The sequence below is a fragment of the Montipora foliosa genome, chromosome 2 (assembly GCF_036669935.1).
Source record: "Montipora foliosa isolate CH-2021 chromosome 2, ASM3666993v2, whole genome shotgun sequence".
Taxonomy (NCBI): domain Eukaryota; kingdom Metazoa; phylum Cnidaria; class Anthozoa; order Scleractinia; family Acroporidae; genus Montipora; species Montipora foliosa.
This window is the reverse complement of record NC_090870.1, coordinates 312,734-330,975: the sequence shown is the minus strand read 5'-3', so window position 1 is coordinate 330,975 and position 18,242 is coordinate 312,734. Positions and strand designations below refer to the sequence as shown.

The window sequence follows — 18,242 nt, the reverse complement described above, 5'->3', positions numbered from 1 at the left end:
TTTTTTGTTTACAATTTCAACTCTACTATACCTACCAATGACATTTATCTATTTTTTTACGATTTTAATGTCCAAAGAACGAACCAGACAAGTGTTTAGATAAACCCATGCGCGCGCGTGTGCGGACAAATCTCCTGCTTTGGACTCTCACCATCCTATTTGCCAGAAAATGTCCGTAACTGCAATATTGCCCATAACGACTGGATATCTACCATCTTTGCGTGATTGGCAATGAACGACGAAGCAGCAGTACATTTTTTACGCTACCCGAAAATCTTCTCCGAAAACTCCGAAAAAAGAAAACAATAACAGTAAATCTTCAGTGTAACCGTTGCTCTCGGCCACCGTTTCAGTTTGGTGTGATCCAGTGCATTCAAGGCGTTACAGAACCCATATATAATTGTTATGGGTAGACAAAACGATATTTTTATCGAGTTTAAGGATCCTGTTTTTAGCGAACAACGAACAGGAGCTGTTTATTGTATAATAAGCAATGACTGCAAACATTGATACATATTTGACACACCAAACGTCGGTGTAATACACGTTTAAGAGAGAAAAAGTCGTTTTTCTTTTAAATTAAAAAAGGCAAACTCCGCTTTTTTTGAAACACGCTTGCCAAACCAACCAACTGCGTGGTATAGTTCTAAAATTATCACCACGAACCGACGCTAGCATCAGTGCATTTGTTTAGACACTTGTCGTGTTAATTTCTCTTACATCTTATTTTTTTAAAGAAAGGAGCGTTTAAGAGGACAATTATTCCTACAGCTTTAGATTACCCCTGGCTACGACACTAAGCAAGAGTGTCGAGACGAAGGTTTCTTTCCTTCCAGATTTTCGTGTCCTGTATCATAACTGTGCAACTGAGTTGCATTAGTATAAACCCTAACCAGATTACCATCAAAATTTTTTTTTTTCTTTTTTTAAAGATATATCTTCCAACGATGCGGATTATTCAAGATGATAGATGTTGCTATTTATTCTTCCTTTCACAGGAAATTGCATCGACTACACAGGCTCCTACGGGTGTACGTGCGAGCCAGGATACGCGGGAGAAAATTGTGAAATCAACATCAATGAATGCGTGTCATCGCCGTGTCGACATGGTTTGTACAGCAACATTACTACTTATACGACCACTCAGAAGAAAAAAACAATTAATACCTCATTAAGGAAATAAGCCACGTATTTCCACAGCGCGATTTAAAGATCAAATTGGCGGGGTGTGTCTCTTAGAAAGGAACACCATATAAAAGGGTCCACTCCATGGACTACCCTATGGACTGTCGGCGCACGATCGACTTCGGTCGGCATCATGGTTACCACTATTATTTCGGGCCAATTCCTCTTTCATAAACGACTTCGATAGAGCGTTAGTCTTGCTCATAAAATTAGTAAACAATACTGACAGAGCGAAGGCAGAGCGTACTTCAGTTTAAGAACCTGAAAAAACCTTCTTTCTCTTTGCTTCAATTTGTCATAGCTCTAAGTTTTCTCTGTTACACATATTTACACTGTCTATGCGAAAGTACCCTACATTAGTATTTACGTTTACACATTGGCAAGATGACACATGTCATCGTTAATCCAATAGTAACTTCAGTACTGCACTGAAAAACCCTCAACCGTCACTGGCCGGAGAAAGACTGAGACTAGAATGGACCACAGCGCTACCGTTAACGTATTTATGGCTCGCTGGCTAAATTTTGATTACTAACACTACAAAGGTGAAACAAGCCTCACGTTTACAAACCACTGTTTTCATACGGGATGAAAAATCATAAACGCATGAAGTTCTTGAATTATATTGAGTTTGATCGTAGCACGAGTCAAGTTCGAGCCCGAGTCAAGTTCGAGTCAAGTTAAATTTTCCTTTTTTTTTTAGTAGTTTTGTTTTTAATTGCTGTGTGAAAATAATGTACCAGAGGTAATTAGGCCTAATTAGGTCTTTTTAGGGCTAATTAGGCCTAAAATTAGCTTTAACGAATGTTTAGGGTACTTTTCTTTAGGCCTAATTAGGCCTAATTAGCCCTAAAAAGACCTAATTAGGCCTAATTACCTCTGGTACATTATTTTTACACAGCAATTAAAAACAAAACTACTAAAAAAAAAAGGAAAATTTAACTTGACTCGAACTTGACTCGTGACTCGAACTTGACTCGGGCTCGAACTTGACTCGTGCTACGATCAAACTCAATTATATTTGTTGAGGTCATAAAGCACTTCATAGCTATGGTGCACACCGGAACTGCGTAATCCTACGTGAACTTGCGCAACAGCCTAACAAATCGTTCACGGTAGCAAAGGTCGGTGATCCAGTACAAAACAAAGCAGAGAATGTATTAACGCCCATTTATAAGCAAACTGACATCGCAAAGGTACCTCTTAGCCAATAAGCCAAAGTGAAATACTAAACCCTCCCTGAAAGTTAGAAGAAACCAAGAAGGGATAATCCCAGCTGGGGCTAAGCGTGACCTTCCAACTTTTCATACTTTCTATCGTTTATCATCGGGAACGAAAAGGTGGAGAAATTGTGTTAACATACAAATGATTATGTCGGATTTTGATATGAGTGGATCACGCTAATGCTGTCTCTTAATAATGTTTCCAAAGGAACTTGTGTTGATCAAGTCAACAACTACATCTGTCAGTGTCATGCTGGTTACACTGGATATGACTGTACTATTGAGATCAACGAATGTCAATCTTCTCCTTGTGTACATGGTACGTAGTTTTAAGTTGCATGATTTAATGATTATAGAATTTGTGTTCAAAACACTTGAACAAGAATTTCGTCAAGTCCAACATTAAATACAGAGATACAAAATGGAAATAAACCTTTTTTGTGCAATTTCACAATAGTTTTGTAGATGTCCTTCAAAAGCAGATGTCAGTTCCATGGCTTCCCTTCAACTATATGGCGTCAAGTAAACTAATCGGAGCGCGACGTCAAGTCACTGTGGACTGCCGCCACAAGCGGAATGCACTTTGTGGGAGCCCTTTCTGCCCATAAGGATACTGAGATTTCAATTTCACTTAATAAAAACTTAACTGAAAGGGCTACAAAGAACCTCCGTTCCTCTGTGACCCATGTCGGTAGAAACCTTCATTCTCTGATGCAATCTCTGGTAGATAAGAGCATTTCTGAAACCCTGTTGAGACATTCTTATGATTTTAAAGTCAATTATCACCAAAGGATAGAAATTTCAAAATTTAAGCAAGCCTAACGATTTGTTCGATGTCAACAACTTGAATTCCATCTACGCGTTGGCATTATTCGTAACAACATTGGCGCATATTCAAAGTTCTGTTTCCAATTTGCAGGCACCTGCTCTGACAAAGTCAATGGCTTCACTTGCAGCTGTGAAGCTGGTTTCTCTGGAATGAGCTGCGATATGAACGTTGATGAATGCCTGTCATCCCCTTGCGTAAATGGTATGTACAATACACTTCAAGTTGCAATGAGAATGACATTAAAAATAGACAGATCTATACATATAAGTTTCATTTCCTCGACCATCATATCGTGAAAATACTATATTTCCCCCCACTGTACTCAAATGAAATTATGTAATTTTTTTTTTTCAAACCTTAATGGCATATTGGTAAATTAATGGTTAAAAGAAAAGCAAATGGGATGACTGATCCAAGATGACCAAGATGGGTCATAATGACTTACCTCTTGCCAGGAAGGCTTCACGTCATGATCCTACGTATGGCATTCTTCTCGTTTACACTTTGTATAAACTGCTTGTAACTTCCATGCCTTTTGAGATTGTAAGTTTATGTGTATTTAATTTATCACCACATTTTACTGCTATGGTCGAGGTTCGGGTCCTGGTGGGGAATATTGTGTTGTGTTCTTGGGCAAGACATTAAGTTACTCCCACGGTGCCTCTCTCCACCCAGGTGTATAAATGGGTACCGGCGAAATGCTGGTGGTAACCCTGCGATGGACTGGCATCCCATCAAGGGGGGAGTAGAAATACTCCTAGTCGCTTCATGACGTGGAAACCGGGATAAGCTCCGGCCTGATGGGCCACTTGGCTCGTATGCAGACTTTACCTTACCATACCGGACTAGGTCTTAACTAGATCCGACTATATCACGGAGGGTAGTGTGTTCAAATCCCATCTGGAGCTCGGATTTTTTCCGAGTTTCCTGCAGTAGATGCAATTGCAACAACATATATATATAATTCTCACATTCGCTCACTTGGGTGTTGGTTCGCTCATCTCAGATACTCTTAAAGGTGACTGCGCGATGCAGTTATAAGGTATGCTGTCAGTAGTGAAAGACTCACATTTCACCTTTGCTCACCGTAGAGTCTCCAGTAGTTCAATTATTAATTAATATAAGGACCATTAACATTTACTTAAGATTCTCTCTTTCACGCTATTTTTTAAGGGATATGTTCGGATCTTGTTAACAACTATACCTGTAGTTGCAACGTTGGCTACACCGGCCGAGACTGTGATGTGGTCATCACGACGTGCACCGAAGATTCCTGCTTTCCGAATGTAACTTGCTTCAAAAGCGGTCCGACCATTTCTTGTGGACCATGCCCGTTTGGCTTCACTGGCGATGGAAAGAATTGTCGAGGTAAGATCCATGTCTCAAGAACTCAGACCCTTGCGGTGTCTCGAAAATTCGGACTTGAGACTCCGAGTCCCTCTGGACCTCCAAAGACTCGATTTAAAAAAACTCGGAACCTCTGCCAGTGTAGGAAAATTATTCCAAGTAAATTCAGCATTGTTAAACAAGCAGATAGTCTGAATTTGATCTGGGTTGGTACGATCAAAAGGCGTCGACTGAGAAAGACGTAGAATGAAATGAATGTATATTTGAAGTGCGTGTTTTAGACGAAAGAGAGAAGTGTTCCTCGCATTTATGTGGACAATTTAAGCAATTTCTCTTCTATACACCTGAAAAATTCATTCAGCTTCGATGGGATTCGGACCCATTACCTCTACCAGGCCGGTTCAATGATATAACCAGCTGAGCTATGAAGCCACTCAGTTGGAAGCTAGTCATTTTGTTGGCCTCATGCATGCCGTGAAAAGGACTCGGTGAATGAAACAAATAAATATTTGAAGTGCGGAATTTAGACGAAAGAGAGAATGATCCTCGCACTTATCCGGGCAATTTCAGCAGCTGTTTCCAATACATCACTTCTTTCTTTCGTCTAAACTCGCACTTCAAATATACATGTATTTCTTTCACTGATTCCTTGCACTGGAACACATGAACCCAATAAATTGAGCTGCTCCGAGCAGAGTGGCCCCCTAGATCAGTTGGTAGAGCATTACACTGGCATCCGAGAGGTCATGGATTCGATTCCCGTCAAAGTCAACTGTCCAGTACAAGTGCAAGGATCACTTCATCTGTCTTTCGTAGATATTAGACATCGATGTTATATTTAGGAGATTTCCTGCTTCCGTGAGCGACGGTCGATGCAAAAAGGAGATACGTAGATGGATCAGCTTAGCTAAGGAGGCCTTCAAGAAAATGAGGCCTATCCTTTGCGACAGAAAGCTTTCAATGCCTATCAAGAACCGTGTCCTTAAAACATTCGTCTGGCCAGTGATTCTCTACGGCTCGGAATCATGGACTCTAAACGCAGAAACCCGCAAGAACATCGAAGCCGCAGAAATGTGGTTTTACAGGCGTATGCTCAAGATTTCTTGGGTTGAAAAGGTTACCAATGACGAAGTCGAATCGAGCTTTCTTTCACAAAGGGTAGGAATCTAGTCCAAAAGGAGAGACAGCTCCTTCAAAGGATAGAACATGGCCAGAACAAGTTCCTGGGGCATATCATCCGTAAGGAAGCCATAGAAGATCTCTGCCCCAACGGGAAAATCCCCGGGAAGAAAGCTAGAGGAGGACAAAGAGTACATTTTCTGAAACAATACAATGCCAATGCGAGAACCGTCATTGACAGAGCGCGCCAACGGAAAGACCGAGGCGTGCTTCGTTCAAGTTTAAAAGGCCATGTAGTTCGTCAAGGCCCGTATCGGGCATGGCAAATCAGAGAGAGAGAGAGAGAGAGATAGCAACAAAAACGAAGAATGAAGATGATAAATCTTACTGAGGTTGTACCGAACCTCAGGGTACCCTCAAACTTACTTGATTAATTTTCGACTTTTTATTCCGGTAGCGTTTCTCCCATTAAATATGACAGTAAGGATGGGGTTAACTGATAGCTGAGATTCTGCCAAAATTTTAACTGTTAGCTGAGAAACGATGTGTTTTTTAACTGATATCTGCAAAATGACCAAACTTTAGCTGACAGCTGAGAAAATGGACGAAAATTCAACCGATAGCTGAGAATCCAGCCCTCAAATTTTAAAGTTATTAAACAACGGTCACTGCTCTCGCTTCCCCGGTTTCAATATACTGAAACTTTAAAATGTCAATCCACAACCTGGAAAAACGAATCTTACAAATACACTTTTGATTATAAATGGACAGATAAAGTGATGGAAATTGATATAAATATTGTTCCTACTCTGATAGAGAGAAACTTTTTTTCGAGTTCCACTGCCGATAAACCAGCTAGTTACCTCTCCAACATGTAAATAAGCTTAAAATATAGCTGCAATTAAGTCATCGGAACCGTCCACTATTACAAATGTAAAAAACGCGGATTACAAGGAAAGTGCTTGCTAAGGTTTCTTTCACTGCATGAATCATTCGTTTAAGTACGGACAGAGGTAGAGTACATGTATAATAGTTACTCTCCTCCGGGCTTTTAAGGACTATTTACAATTAGTATATACTCAGTGATCTTGGTGTTTCAAGCAATCTTATTGGTTCGCTATCTCGGAGTAATTGAGCATTATTCACTAACCTACGGAGTGAATAATGCTTGATCCAAACAAAACAAAATGGCCGTCGAAAAATCGCCAGCATTTATGAATCGGAAATATTGAGAATACAAGATGATGCTGTGCTACAGAAGACAAAGAAGGCCACAAAATTTGGCCTGAAAGTTTTCAAAGGTAAGAGAAGACTTCATACTTTTGCCAACAAGTGTTGGACTTTCAGATAATTATTGCTGAAAATTAAACAATCTTCAAGCCAACAATTTGTTTCACTCGGAGTAATTCTCTCTTGTAGGGCTGGTCGCCCACCAAAACTAATTTCTTAGTGAAATCGAGGAATTGAAAAAGTGTTTAAGAAAGTTCCACATGGTTGCAACGAAACAAGACGTGTCATTTTATAACAAACTAACGATCACCTCAGTTAGCGCCACCATTTCATGTGGATCCTTTACCAACTGCACTTTCAATTTCCATTTCAAATGAACCTCAAGAAAAGGACAAACTTTGATCGAACGGGTAAAATGTTTTAACAAGCGGACTTTCGATTTAAATTGCTGATTTAAACGGTGCTAAATGACCATTTTGCTGTTTGTGACGAGAATTTTAACGAAGGTTATTTAGATTTGCCATGTTTGAAGCTTCTGTAAACACTTTCGGGCATGCTTTGTGCCGCTTGCACGTTTTCCACGCATGAATTGAGATGCCAATAGACCTTTTCGGCTTGTAAATTTTGTTTTTCCAATACAGATCATGTTATTATACTCAGGAGGTTTGGTCTTTTGTTTTGTTCATTAAAATGAGGGCATGCAAGCATGAATATGCCTGCATGCACTCTTTTTAATGAACAAAACATGAGGACCAAGCCTCCTGAGTATTGTCGCATGATCTGTATTGAGAAAACAAAATGTAGAAACCGAAAAGGTCTATTAAATCGACTTTGGATGTTTTTTTCTGCAATTGTTGTTGAGATCACTTCGTGAATATATATTAAAACAATTATTCTTTTCAATCTCGGTGAAAAGTGGCAGAATATTTACCTCTCCGCTTTGCGGCTCGGTAAATGTTCTACCAGTATTCACCTCGATTTCAAAGAATAATTGTTAATTATCTTTGGGGGACCGAGAGAAGTGAAAGATGTCTAAAACAAAAGTTCAGACCACAACACCGGGAACTCGCCGTCCCTTGCTCTGTTCAAATAGTGTGACTGTGGGATCTTTAACGTCCAACAGAGTTTTATAAACAAGGGTTGTGAGACGGGGCCTATAATTTATAGTCCTTATACGAGATGACTTGAAAGTCTAACCATTTGCGGATGTAATTACAAAAGGCAGCATTACTTCCTCAGTTATTTAAAGACCCAAAGATTTGGTCCGGTCGGAGTTGCTCAATGAGCCATTTTACAGTTGTTTGCTCAGCGACCAAGCCTATGAATCGCTGCGAGGCTGCCGGTGACCTTGCATTGATACAGACCTCACTGCTTTCATCATGTAAATTGTGTTGTTGTAACGCTAACTAGTCCATATTAACATTACAAAAGCATGAAGGTTTGTATCAAAACAGGGTCACCGGCAGCCTCGCTTCCATTGTTAGGCCTGGTAACTTAGCCACAACTGTAAAATGGTCTATTGCTCAACCAACTGAGTCATTCGGTCGGCGTTTATTCGTCGTTCATTTATTTGTTCGTTCCTTCGTTCCTTCGTTTATGGGCCTATTCATTAATGCAATAGCTCTTTCGTTCATGCACATTGAAGCAATGGCGATTAAAACCAAGGGCGTCGGCAATGCTGTTCTCGATGAAGGTTTTGATATCGAACGGAAAAAGCTGCTTTTTTCAGAACCTTTCCCCAAAAAGATTTTCGTCACTTTCTCGAAAACATATCGTCCACCATAGTTACTCGCTCACACAATCTAGAAGAGTTTACACCTGGTCACTGCCATGTTTCATCCCAAACAGAAAATACATTTAACACTGACAACTTCGACTGATTCATGTTTTTCACTGTAGCTGCAAATAATCTTTTTTTCAGACATCAACAACTGCGCTAATCATACATGCGCTAACGGTGCATCATGCATAGATAGCATTAACAGTTACTCCTGTAACTGTACAGCGGGATTTACTGGAACATATTGCGAAACAGGTGTGTAAAGAACGTGAATTGAGATGCCACAATTATATGGTAATCAAGTATTTTCTTTTGCTTCACTTCCGAGGTTAAGTGGCACGCTAATTCACATAGATTATCCTGATTTATTTCACCTCTTAGACATGGACGACTGCGCTAATCACACATGCGCTAACGGTGCATCATGCGTAGATGGCGTCAACAGTTACTCCTGTAACTGTACAGCGGGATTTACTGGAACACATTGCGAAACAGGTGTGTAAAGAACGTGAACTGGGATGCCACAATTATATGCTAATCAAGTGTTTTCTCTTGAATCATTTCCGAGGTTAAGTGGCACGCTAATTCACATAGATTATCCTGATTTATTTCACCTCTTAGACATTGACGAATGCACTAATCACACATGCGATAACGGTGCATCTTGCGTAGATGGCATTAACCGTTACTTCTGTCGCTGTACAGCAGGATTTACTGGACCATATTGCGAAACAGGTGTGTAAAAACGTGAACTAAGATGTCACATTTATATGGTAATCAAATATTTTCTTTTGCTTCATTTCCGAGGTTAAGTGGCAAACCAATTCTCACAGATTATCCTCATATATTTCAACTCTTAGACATGGACGACTGCACTAATCACACATGCGCTAACGGTGCATCATGCATAGATGCCATTAACAGTTACTTCTGTAACTGTACAGCGGGATTTACTGGACCACATTGCGAAACAGGTGTGTAAAAGAACGTGAACTAAGACTCTGTCTACACGGGTTCGGACAAATTTTTGCACGAACAAAACTTGCACGGTTCCACCTTGCGATCACATGACGGAACGAAACTGTGCAAGTTTGGGACCTAAAAAAACCAGGTCAACTTTTTGACCGGCACGGTTCCAATATGCGTACGGACTCATTAAAATACTCCAACCGTGCAAGATTTTGCACGGTTAGCGCGGTTAAGGCCAGGAATTTACTTATGTTTTTGGTTGCTAAGCAAAAATGCTGTAAGGTCACAATTTTTAAAGGTACATTTCGCTCTTTTTAAAATGAAATTTGACACAGAAGAAATAAACAAAAGCACGATACAGATATGAGGAGACGAGCGATAGCTGTCAGGCATCGCTATTTTAGCCGGATTAGCTGGGCTACTGCAGTACACGTTGCTGCAAATGCCCATTCATGGTCTCCGATCTTCATCGATCGAGGCAAAGTACACATTTGAATTTCTTAGTGAGCATGTACAGCTTACAAAACATCCGGCCGTGAAAAAAGTCACGGACCAGGAGCCCGTTTCTGGAAAGACCCGAAAAGCCATTTGTGAAACTTTCATCCGCTTGTTTTGGATAGCTGGTCTCTTTAGATGTTTTCAAGATAACAAGAAGCAGAATAACTGTGAGGTTTGACGACTTAAGGGAGGCGCGGTGGCCTCGTGGTTAATGCGCTCGATTTTTCGGATAGAGTAGTCCGGGTTCCAGTCCTGGCCGGGGACATTGTATTGTGTTCTTGGGCAAGACACTTTATTCTCACGGTACCTCTCTCCACCCATGCAGGTGCATAAATGGGTACCGGCGAAAATGCTGGGGGTAACTCTCTCGTTTCTTGAGATGCAGAGGGAATTTTGACACCCGAAAAAGGCCAGAAAAGTTTCGGGAGTTTCGAGAAACGGACTCCAGAAAATTATGTTTGATTTGCTACGTACTGCACTTAGCTACAACGTGATGGGCTAAAAGCATTAGCTTAACCAATCACAGCCGAGGTGCCGCGACTTGTCTTAAAATTTGCACGGATCCATGTAAACACTATTGCGATCTTAACAGAATTTGCACTGTTCCATGTAAACAGGCGGTCCAGGTACAAAATTCGAAAACTAATGACTTCAATAGCAAACCAAGTACATTCTATATCAACGGTGAAAGGAGATTGCAACACTCATGTTCAGAGTAAAGCATGGTCTACGCCTAGAGTACATCCAAGTGTTATTCCAGAAAAATAATAGCTCGTACAATCTAAGGACTTCTGACTTCATAATACCTAGATACAACACCGTGAAATATGTTAAACATAGTCTAAGATATCCTGTTCCATTCCTGTGGTCAAAACTGACGAACCATGTTAATTAACCCTTTCACTGCCGAGGGCTTCCCCATTGACGAGTAAAATCGTCTGGCGCTGGACAGAGTAAAATCTATCAGTGTCAATTTGCCGTTTTGGCGGTGAAAGGGTTAAGAACGCTCTTTCACTAAGTGCGTTCAAAAACAAGATTAGGAAAGCTAGTTTAGAAACTTTTGTGGGAGATGATAGTTGTAAAGATTGCCCTCTGTGTATGGGGTGATTGATTTTAGGGCTAGAGTAAAAACAGTGTCTTAAGTATTGTTAGTGTTTTAAGCGTAGGAGCAGTTTTTTTGTCATCATTCTCGCAATCTATATAGCCAGAATAAGAAATATGTGTAGTATTTGCAGTAATTGTATAGAACTTGTAATTTTGAATTGTATCTTAACAATTAATATTGTAGATAGGTGTCCCCAATTGGTTTACTAGCTTATCATAAACTAGATACACATGCATGATAATTTATAAAGGTTATAAACGTTAATAAACGTTGTTGTTATTATTATTATTATTATTATTATTATTATTATTATTATTATTATTATTATTATTATTTCCTACTTTAGCAAATATGCCCTAACCCTAACCTTAACCCTAACTCAATATGCCTCGTTCAGGCCAAAATATTCTTTTGAATTTTAAGCTTAAGATTAAGAACGAGGCATTAAGGGCTAATTTGAATAAAAAAAACCAGAATATTTAGATGGCAGCCATTTTGGAAAAAGATGTATAGTTCTTTCCTTTGACTTCCTGCTCCTAGAGTTTTTCTCACTTCTATTGATATTCGTCTCCTGTTCTACAACTTCCCTTACTTGTCCTTCTCTCCTGATTGTATCATTGTCTCCCTCTGTTTCTGCATTGGTTTCTGTTGTCTTTTCCTTCTCTCACTTTTATCAGGTTCATTAGCGTCTTGCCTTTCTTAAATCTCGCTGCATTGTTTCTCAGACACTGTGCTGTCAATGCTTAGTCACTATATCGATCATTCCACACCTCTTTTATTCGTTGCATGAAACTCCTTCCTCTCTTTCTTTCATCTCTATCGATTTTAACCAAGCTAGTGTCCAATCTGAATTCCTTACCTTATTTGTCCATTCTCTTGCATCATTTTCATCATCCTCTCTTCTTTCCTTTCTTCCCTTGGTGTTTCCTTCCATTACTCTGTTTTCTTCTAATTCCTTTTCAAATCTTATTGCATTATCACGTAGATTTTGTTTTGATACTGTTGCTTTTTCCGGAAAACGTTCATCCCATCTTTTTTTAATTCTTATCATGAATCCCGTTTCTTTCAATCTTTCTTCTCTCTATCATAATTAAGAATTGCTTTTCCTCATCATTGTATGTTGATAAGTGATGCTTCCTTCGAGCACCTGCAATCGAATCAGCGTTTTTCCCTTTTGCCACATTCTTTCTCCGAAGGGCTCCGTTGGTGTTGTTGGTTTCTGTTGGAGTCTGATTTTCATCAAAGTCTCCCAAGTAGTTTTCCCAATGATCCTAAAACAATATTCTCACGGCTGGATTAGATCTAGCATTAAATTGAGACTAATATGGGCAAATCTTTTCAAATGCAAATTAATTTTCCCGCATTAGCCTACATTTCATGCGAAATCCACTCCAACCGTTAGAATACGAAACTGGCCTATTGGTACCACCTGCACAGTTCTCATGTTCCACCTTCTTGTAATTTCTCTTTTAAGGTCCGGATACTTTTTAACTTTCTCATTCTCCTTTTCACCAATTCGTTTATCCGCTCGTACGGCAATATCAGCAATAGTGCACTTTCTCTCCTGTTTATTTGCAACTACAATGTCCGGTCTTCTGACTTCAATGACATGATCACACTTTATGTTCACGTCCCACAGCAGTTTAACCTCATCGTTTTCCCTTACACTGTCCGGTAAGTGTTCGTAACACTTATCCTTCTTTTCCAGATGATATTTCTCACACAACTTCCAATGAACTACTTTTGCAACGTTATTATTATTATTATTATTATTATTATTATTATTATTATTGTTATTGTTGTTGTTATTATTATTATTATTATTATTATTATTATTATTATTAGTATTAGACTGCAATGCTGTATAGCGATCTATGCATTATGTTGGATGAACACAAACAGTGATAAGCATAAACACACACCACTCTTCGGACAGATCAAACAATGTTCACGAAGGAAAATGGAACTAGGATCGGCAAAACCTATCGCGATCCGCGCTCATAATCGAAAGCTGACGCAGACAGCTGTTTCGGGTTTGTTGGCCCTCGTCAGTGCGTCGTAGTTAAAACCCTATGAGCTTCAGTGACACTGCACGTATCTCATATGTGTCGCTAGTCATTCTAGAAAGACCTCTATGATAGGTTTGCGCAAAGGCCATGTCACAAATAATTGCGACAAATGGCTAAAGGGCAACCCTAAGTGATTATGCCAGCGCAATTAAGAGGGAAACTATCGAATGGCCAATACCATCCTCCTCCTTCAGATTGAGAACTGCAAATAGACAGGATCGTCACACCGCTTTCCATTCTTTAGTGTTAAATGTTTATTATTAAATATTTTCTGTTAATTGTTTCACTTCCGAAGTTAATTGGAACGCTAACTCACACAGATTATCCCCATTTATTTATTTCACCTCTTAGACATGGACGACTGCACTAATCACACATGCGCTAACGGTGCATCATGCGTAGATGGCGTCAACAGTTACTCCTGTCACTGTATAGCAGGATTTACTGGACCATATTGCGAAACAGGTGTGTAAAAATCGTAACCTAAGATGCCAAATTTATATGGTAATCAACTATTTTCTTTTGCTTCACTTCCGAGGTTAAGGGGCACTCTAATTCTCACAATTATCCTCATATATTTCACTCTTAGACATGGACGACTGCACTAATCACACATGCGCTAACGGTGCATCATGCGTAGATGGCGCCAACAGTTACTCCTGTCACTGTACAGCAGGATTTACTGGACCATATTGCGAAACAGGTGTGTAAAAATCGTAACCTAAGATGCCAAATTTATATGGTAATCAACTATTTTCTTTTGCTTCACTTCCGAGGTTAAGGGGCACTCTAATTCTCACAATTATCCTCATATATTTCACCTCTTAGACATGGACGACTGCACTAATCACACATGCGCTAACGGTGCATCATGCGTAGATGGCGTCAACAGTTACTCCTGTCACTGTACAGCAGGATTTACTGGACCATATTGCGAAACAGGTGTGTAAAAATCGTAACCTAAGATGCCAAATTTATATGGTAATCAACTATTTTCTTTTGCTTCACTTCCGAGGTTAAGGGGCACTCTAATTCTCACAATTATCCTCATATATTTCACTCTTAGACATGGACGACTGCACTAATCACACATGCGCTAACGGTGCATCATGCGTAGATGGCGCCAACAGTTACTCCTGTCACTGTACAGCAGGATTTACTGGACCATATTGCGAAACAGGTGTGTAAAAATCGTAACCTAAGATGCCACATTTATATGGTAATCAACTATTTCCTTTTGCTTCACTTCCGAGGTTAAGGGGCACTCTAATTCTCACAATTATCCTCATATATTTCACCTCTTAGACATGGACGACTGCACTAATCACACATGCGCTAACGGTGCATCATGCGTAGATGGCGTCAAAAGTTACTCATGTCACTGTACAGCAGGATTTACTGGACCATATTGCGAAACAGGTGTGTAAAAATCGTAACCTAAGATGCCACATTTATATGGTAATCAAATATTTTCTTTTGCTTCACTTCCGAGGTTAAGGGGCACTCTAATTCTCACAATTATCCTCATATATTTCACCTCTTAGACATGGACGACTGCACTAATCACACATGCGCTAACGGTGCATCATGCGTAGATGGCGTCAAAAGTTACTCCTGTCACTGTACTGCAGGATTTACTGGACCATATTGCGAAACAGGTGTGTAAAAATCGTAAACTAAGATACCAATTTTATATGGTAATCAACTATTTTCGTTGGCTTCACTTCCGAGGTTAAGGGGCACTCTAATTCTCACAATTATCCTCATATATTTCACCTTTTAGACATGGACGACTGCACTAATCACACATGCGCTAACGGTGCATCATGCGTAGATGGCGTCAAAAGTTACTCCTGTCACTGTACTGCAGGATTTACTGGACCATATTGCGAAACAGGTGTGTAAAAATCGTAACCTAAGATGCCAAATTTATATGGTAATCAACTATTTTCTTTTGCTTCACTTCCGAGGTTAAGGGGCACTCTAATTCTCACAATTATCCTCATATATTTCACCTCTTAGACATGGACGACTGCACTAATCACACATGCGCTAACGGTGCATCATGCGTAGATGGCGTCAACAGTTACTCCTGTCACTGTACAGCAGGATTTACTGGACCCTATTGCGAAACAGGTGTGTAAAAATCGTAAACTAAGATGCCACATTTATATGGTAATCAAGTTTTTTTTTTTTTTGCTTCACTTCCGAGGTTCACTGTCACGCTAATTTACATATATTATCCTGATTTATTTTACCTCTTAGACATTGACGACTGCGCTAATCACACATGCGCTAACAGTGCATTATGCGTAGATGGCATCAACACTTACTTATGTAACTGTAGAGTGGGATTTACTGGAACATATTGCGAAACAGGTGTGTAAAAGACTTGAACTAAGATACGACATTTATATGGGTAATCAAGTATTTCTTCAATTTTGCCTCTCTTCTGAGGTTATTTGGCACGCTAATTCACACAGATTTTCTTAATTTATTTCGCGTCTTAGACATGGACGACTGCACTAATCACACATGCGCTAACGGCGCATCATGCGTAGATGGCGTCAACACTTACTTCTGTAACTGTACAGCGGGATTTACTGGAACATATTGCGAAACAGGTGTGTAAAAAACGTGAACTAATTAAGATGCCATAACTTTATGGTTAGAAGCCCATCCTTCGAAGGCTTTACGAAACTGAAAAAAATAGAACAGCCGATCCTACCAAACTGAAAGGCTTATGAAAAAGAAAAGAAAACAAATAAAAGAAAAAATCTAACGAAACGAACGAATTAAAGAACGCGTTGGTTGTGAGGCCTAGATGACATTCACGTGTTATACCTTTTCTTGTGTACCCCTTTAACGCTACCCATGATGCCCCAGCCTGGAACCCAGGCCTTGTTGTATCTCTTGCCGACAAAATAGTTATTTCAGCCTTATTCGATAGCTCATTTGTCAGAAACAACATTTTGCTTTACTTCCGAGGTTAAGTGGCACGCTTATTCACACAGATTATCCTGATTTATTTCACCTCTTAGACATGGACGACTGCGCTTATCACACATGCGCTAACGGTGCATCATGCGTAGATGGCATCAACAGTTACTCGTGCAACTGCACAGCAGGGTTTACTGGAGTGTTTTGTGAGACAGGTTAGAAAAAAGTTAAATGAAGTGCAACCTCGCGATCACATTGTCAATCATATATTTTCTCTGTGACAACGTCATTATCACTTACCAAAAGGACACGCATCATATGCTTGGGGAATAAGTGTAAATATAACTCTTAAAATATAAAGTAAGCGAGATTTTGTAGATTCCTGTGCCTAATTAAAGATAATTGTGTCATTCACTATTTAGACAACGATGATTGTGTTAATCACGCATGCGCGAACGGAGCCTCCTGCGTGGATGCCATCAACAGTTATTGGTGTAACTGTACAGTGGGATTTACTGGAGCGTATTGTGAAACAGGTCTATAAAAGCTTACCTTAAATTTATAATGATCATCATTATTATTGTCAACACCACCACTGTCAGTCTGGTAATTATCGATGTAATGATCGTCATCATTATCAACATCAACAAGCACTGATGAAGTAACTAGTCTTGTAACAAGAAAATCACCCACGTGATAACCATTTACCGCTCTATATTGCCTTTTAGTATCACCCAGCTAGTGGACTAATGCAAATGCTGCATTTTGATTGGCTACGCTAATAGAGGACTATTAGTAATAGTCATCGAGTAGCGAAAAGCGTGACGCTTTCTTTCGTTTTTTTTCCAAATAAATATTTCTTCAACTTGCATTTGCTAACTTTATCGATGGCAGCTGAACAAGCGTGGTACGCATGGGCGCGCCAAACATGTTTGAAACGGCTGTCCATTCAAACGAACAAAACTTTGCCCATCAAACACGAGAACAAAAGAAATGTTTTAAGTTTCATCGAATGTTTGATGGCCTTCAAATCTTATCTTACACGATCGCGATCAAACAGCATCAAACAAGGTGGCCAAACGGTAAGATTCTTGGTCACCAAACAATGTTTCACGTTGTTTGGTCGCCAAACATTTGCCGTTTGGTCAGGTTAAGGGAGCAGAAATAGAGAGATGTCTGCGTTGTCAAAATTGAAGGAGGCCTTCCACGTGTAATGCCAGTGGTTTACGGAGTTCCCTCGTTTTATCTGTAATCGAAATGTGAAAATATAGCCAATAACAGTTGGGGAGATTTAAACTGAACTTGAAGTAGCTCGTTGTATCAAAATCAAACCTTTGTTTTGATAAGAAGGGAGAACCCGAATACACGGGAAACTTACCTCACGGAGCGTAGAAAACCAACAAATTAAGCCCCTTGTGAGGCGCTGAGCTCGGGAATTGATCTCTGGCCACATTGATGGAGGGGACTGCAGACAAATTTCCTTATCGCATAAAAAAACCCCTTTTGCTTGTAGTTATACTTCTTGCTTGTAGTTTTACTTTTTTGTTGTTATACCTGTAAGAACTATTTCTTTCTTTAAGTATGGCAGAAACAAAATGTTGTAACCAAGGGACGGCTTCACATTATATTAACATAACACCATTGTACTTTCCTACATAGATCTCTCACCACTCACTTCAAGCAACTGGCTTGCAAAAACCGCCTCATCGCCACCACAGGGGTATTCGAGATCGCCAAGTACCTTGCCTAGTAAATCTTTGGCTCCATCGTCAGGCGTTCACGACATTATCTCCACCCAAGTAAATCCGATCGTAGCAGAGACATCGACTTCAGGCATGTGTTTTATATGTTTTTATAGATAAAGCTGCAGCTGTACTCTGCGAGGGACGAGAAAAACGATACACCCTTTTGTCGTTCTGGTAAAAACCATTCCACTATGCGTTGGTGA

General features: G+C 39.8%; 1 protein-coding gene across 1 annotated transcript in view; it reads left to right on the top strand.

Annotated features, from left to right (window-relative positions):
* LOC137988205 (uncharacterized) overlaps positions 1-18,242 on the top strand; it is a 74,609-nt gene that overhangs the window by 52,491 nt on the left and 3,876 nt on the right. The window contains exons 19-39 of the mRNA XM_068834254.1: positions 999-1,109; positions 2,617-2,727; positions 3,328-3,438; positions 4,411-4,605; positions 8,855-8,968; positions 9,095-9,208; positions 9,335-9,448; positions 9,574-9,687; positions 13,706-13,819; positions 13,944-14,057; positions 14,183-14,296; positions 14,421-14,534; positions 14,660-14,773; positions 14,899-15,012; positions 15,138-15,251; positions 15,377-15,490; positions 15,620-15,733; positions 15,865-15,978; positions 16,396-16,509; positions 16,717-16,830; positions 17,954-18,127. Coding sequence (XP_068690355.1) covers positions 999-1,109; positions 2,617-2,727; positions 3,328-3,438; positions 4,411-4,605; positions 8,855-8,968; positions 9,095-9,208; positions 9,335-9,448; positions 9,574-9,687; positions 13,706-13,819; positions 13,944-14,057; positions 14,183-14,296; positions 14,421-14,534; positions 14,660-14,773; positions 14,899-15,012; positions 15,138-15,251; positions 15,377-15,490; positions 15,620-15,733; positions 15,865-15,978; positions 16,396-16,509; positions 16,717-16,830; positions 17,954-18,127 — 2,526 coding nt within the window. The remainder of the gene's footprint in view (positions 1-998; positions 1,110-2,616; positions 2,728-3,327; positions 3,439-4,410; positions 4,606-8,854; positions 8,969-9,094; positions 9,209-9,334; positions 9,449-9,573; positions 9,688-13,705; positions 13,820-13,943; positions 14,058-14,182; positions 14,297-14,420; positions 14,535-14,659; positions 14,774-14,898; positions 15,013-15,137; positions 15,252-15,376; positions 15,491-15,619; positions 15,734-15,864; positions 15,979-16,395; positions 16,510-16,716; positions 16,831-17,953; positions 18,128-18,242) is intronic.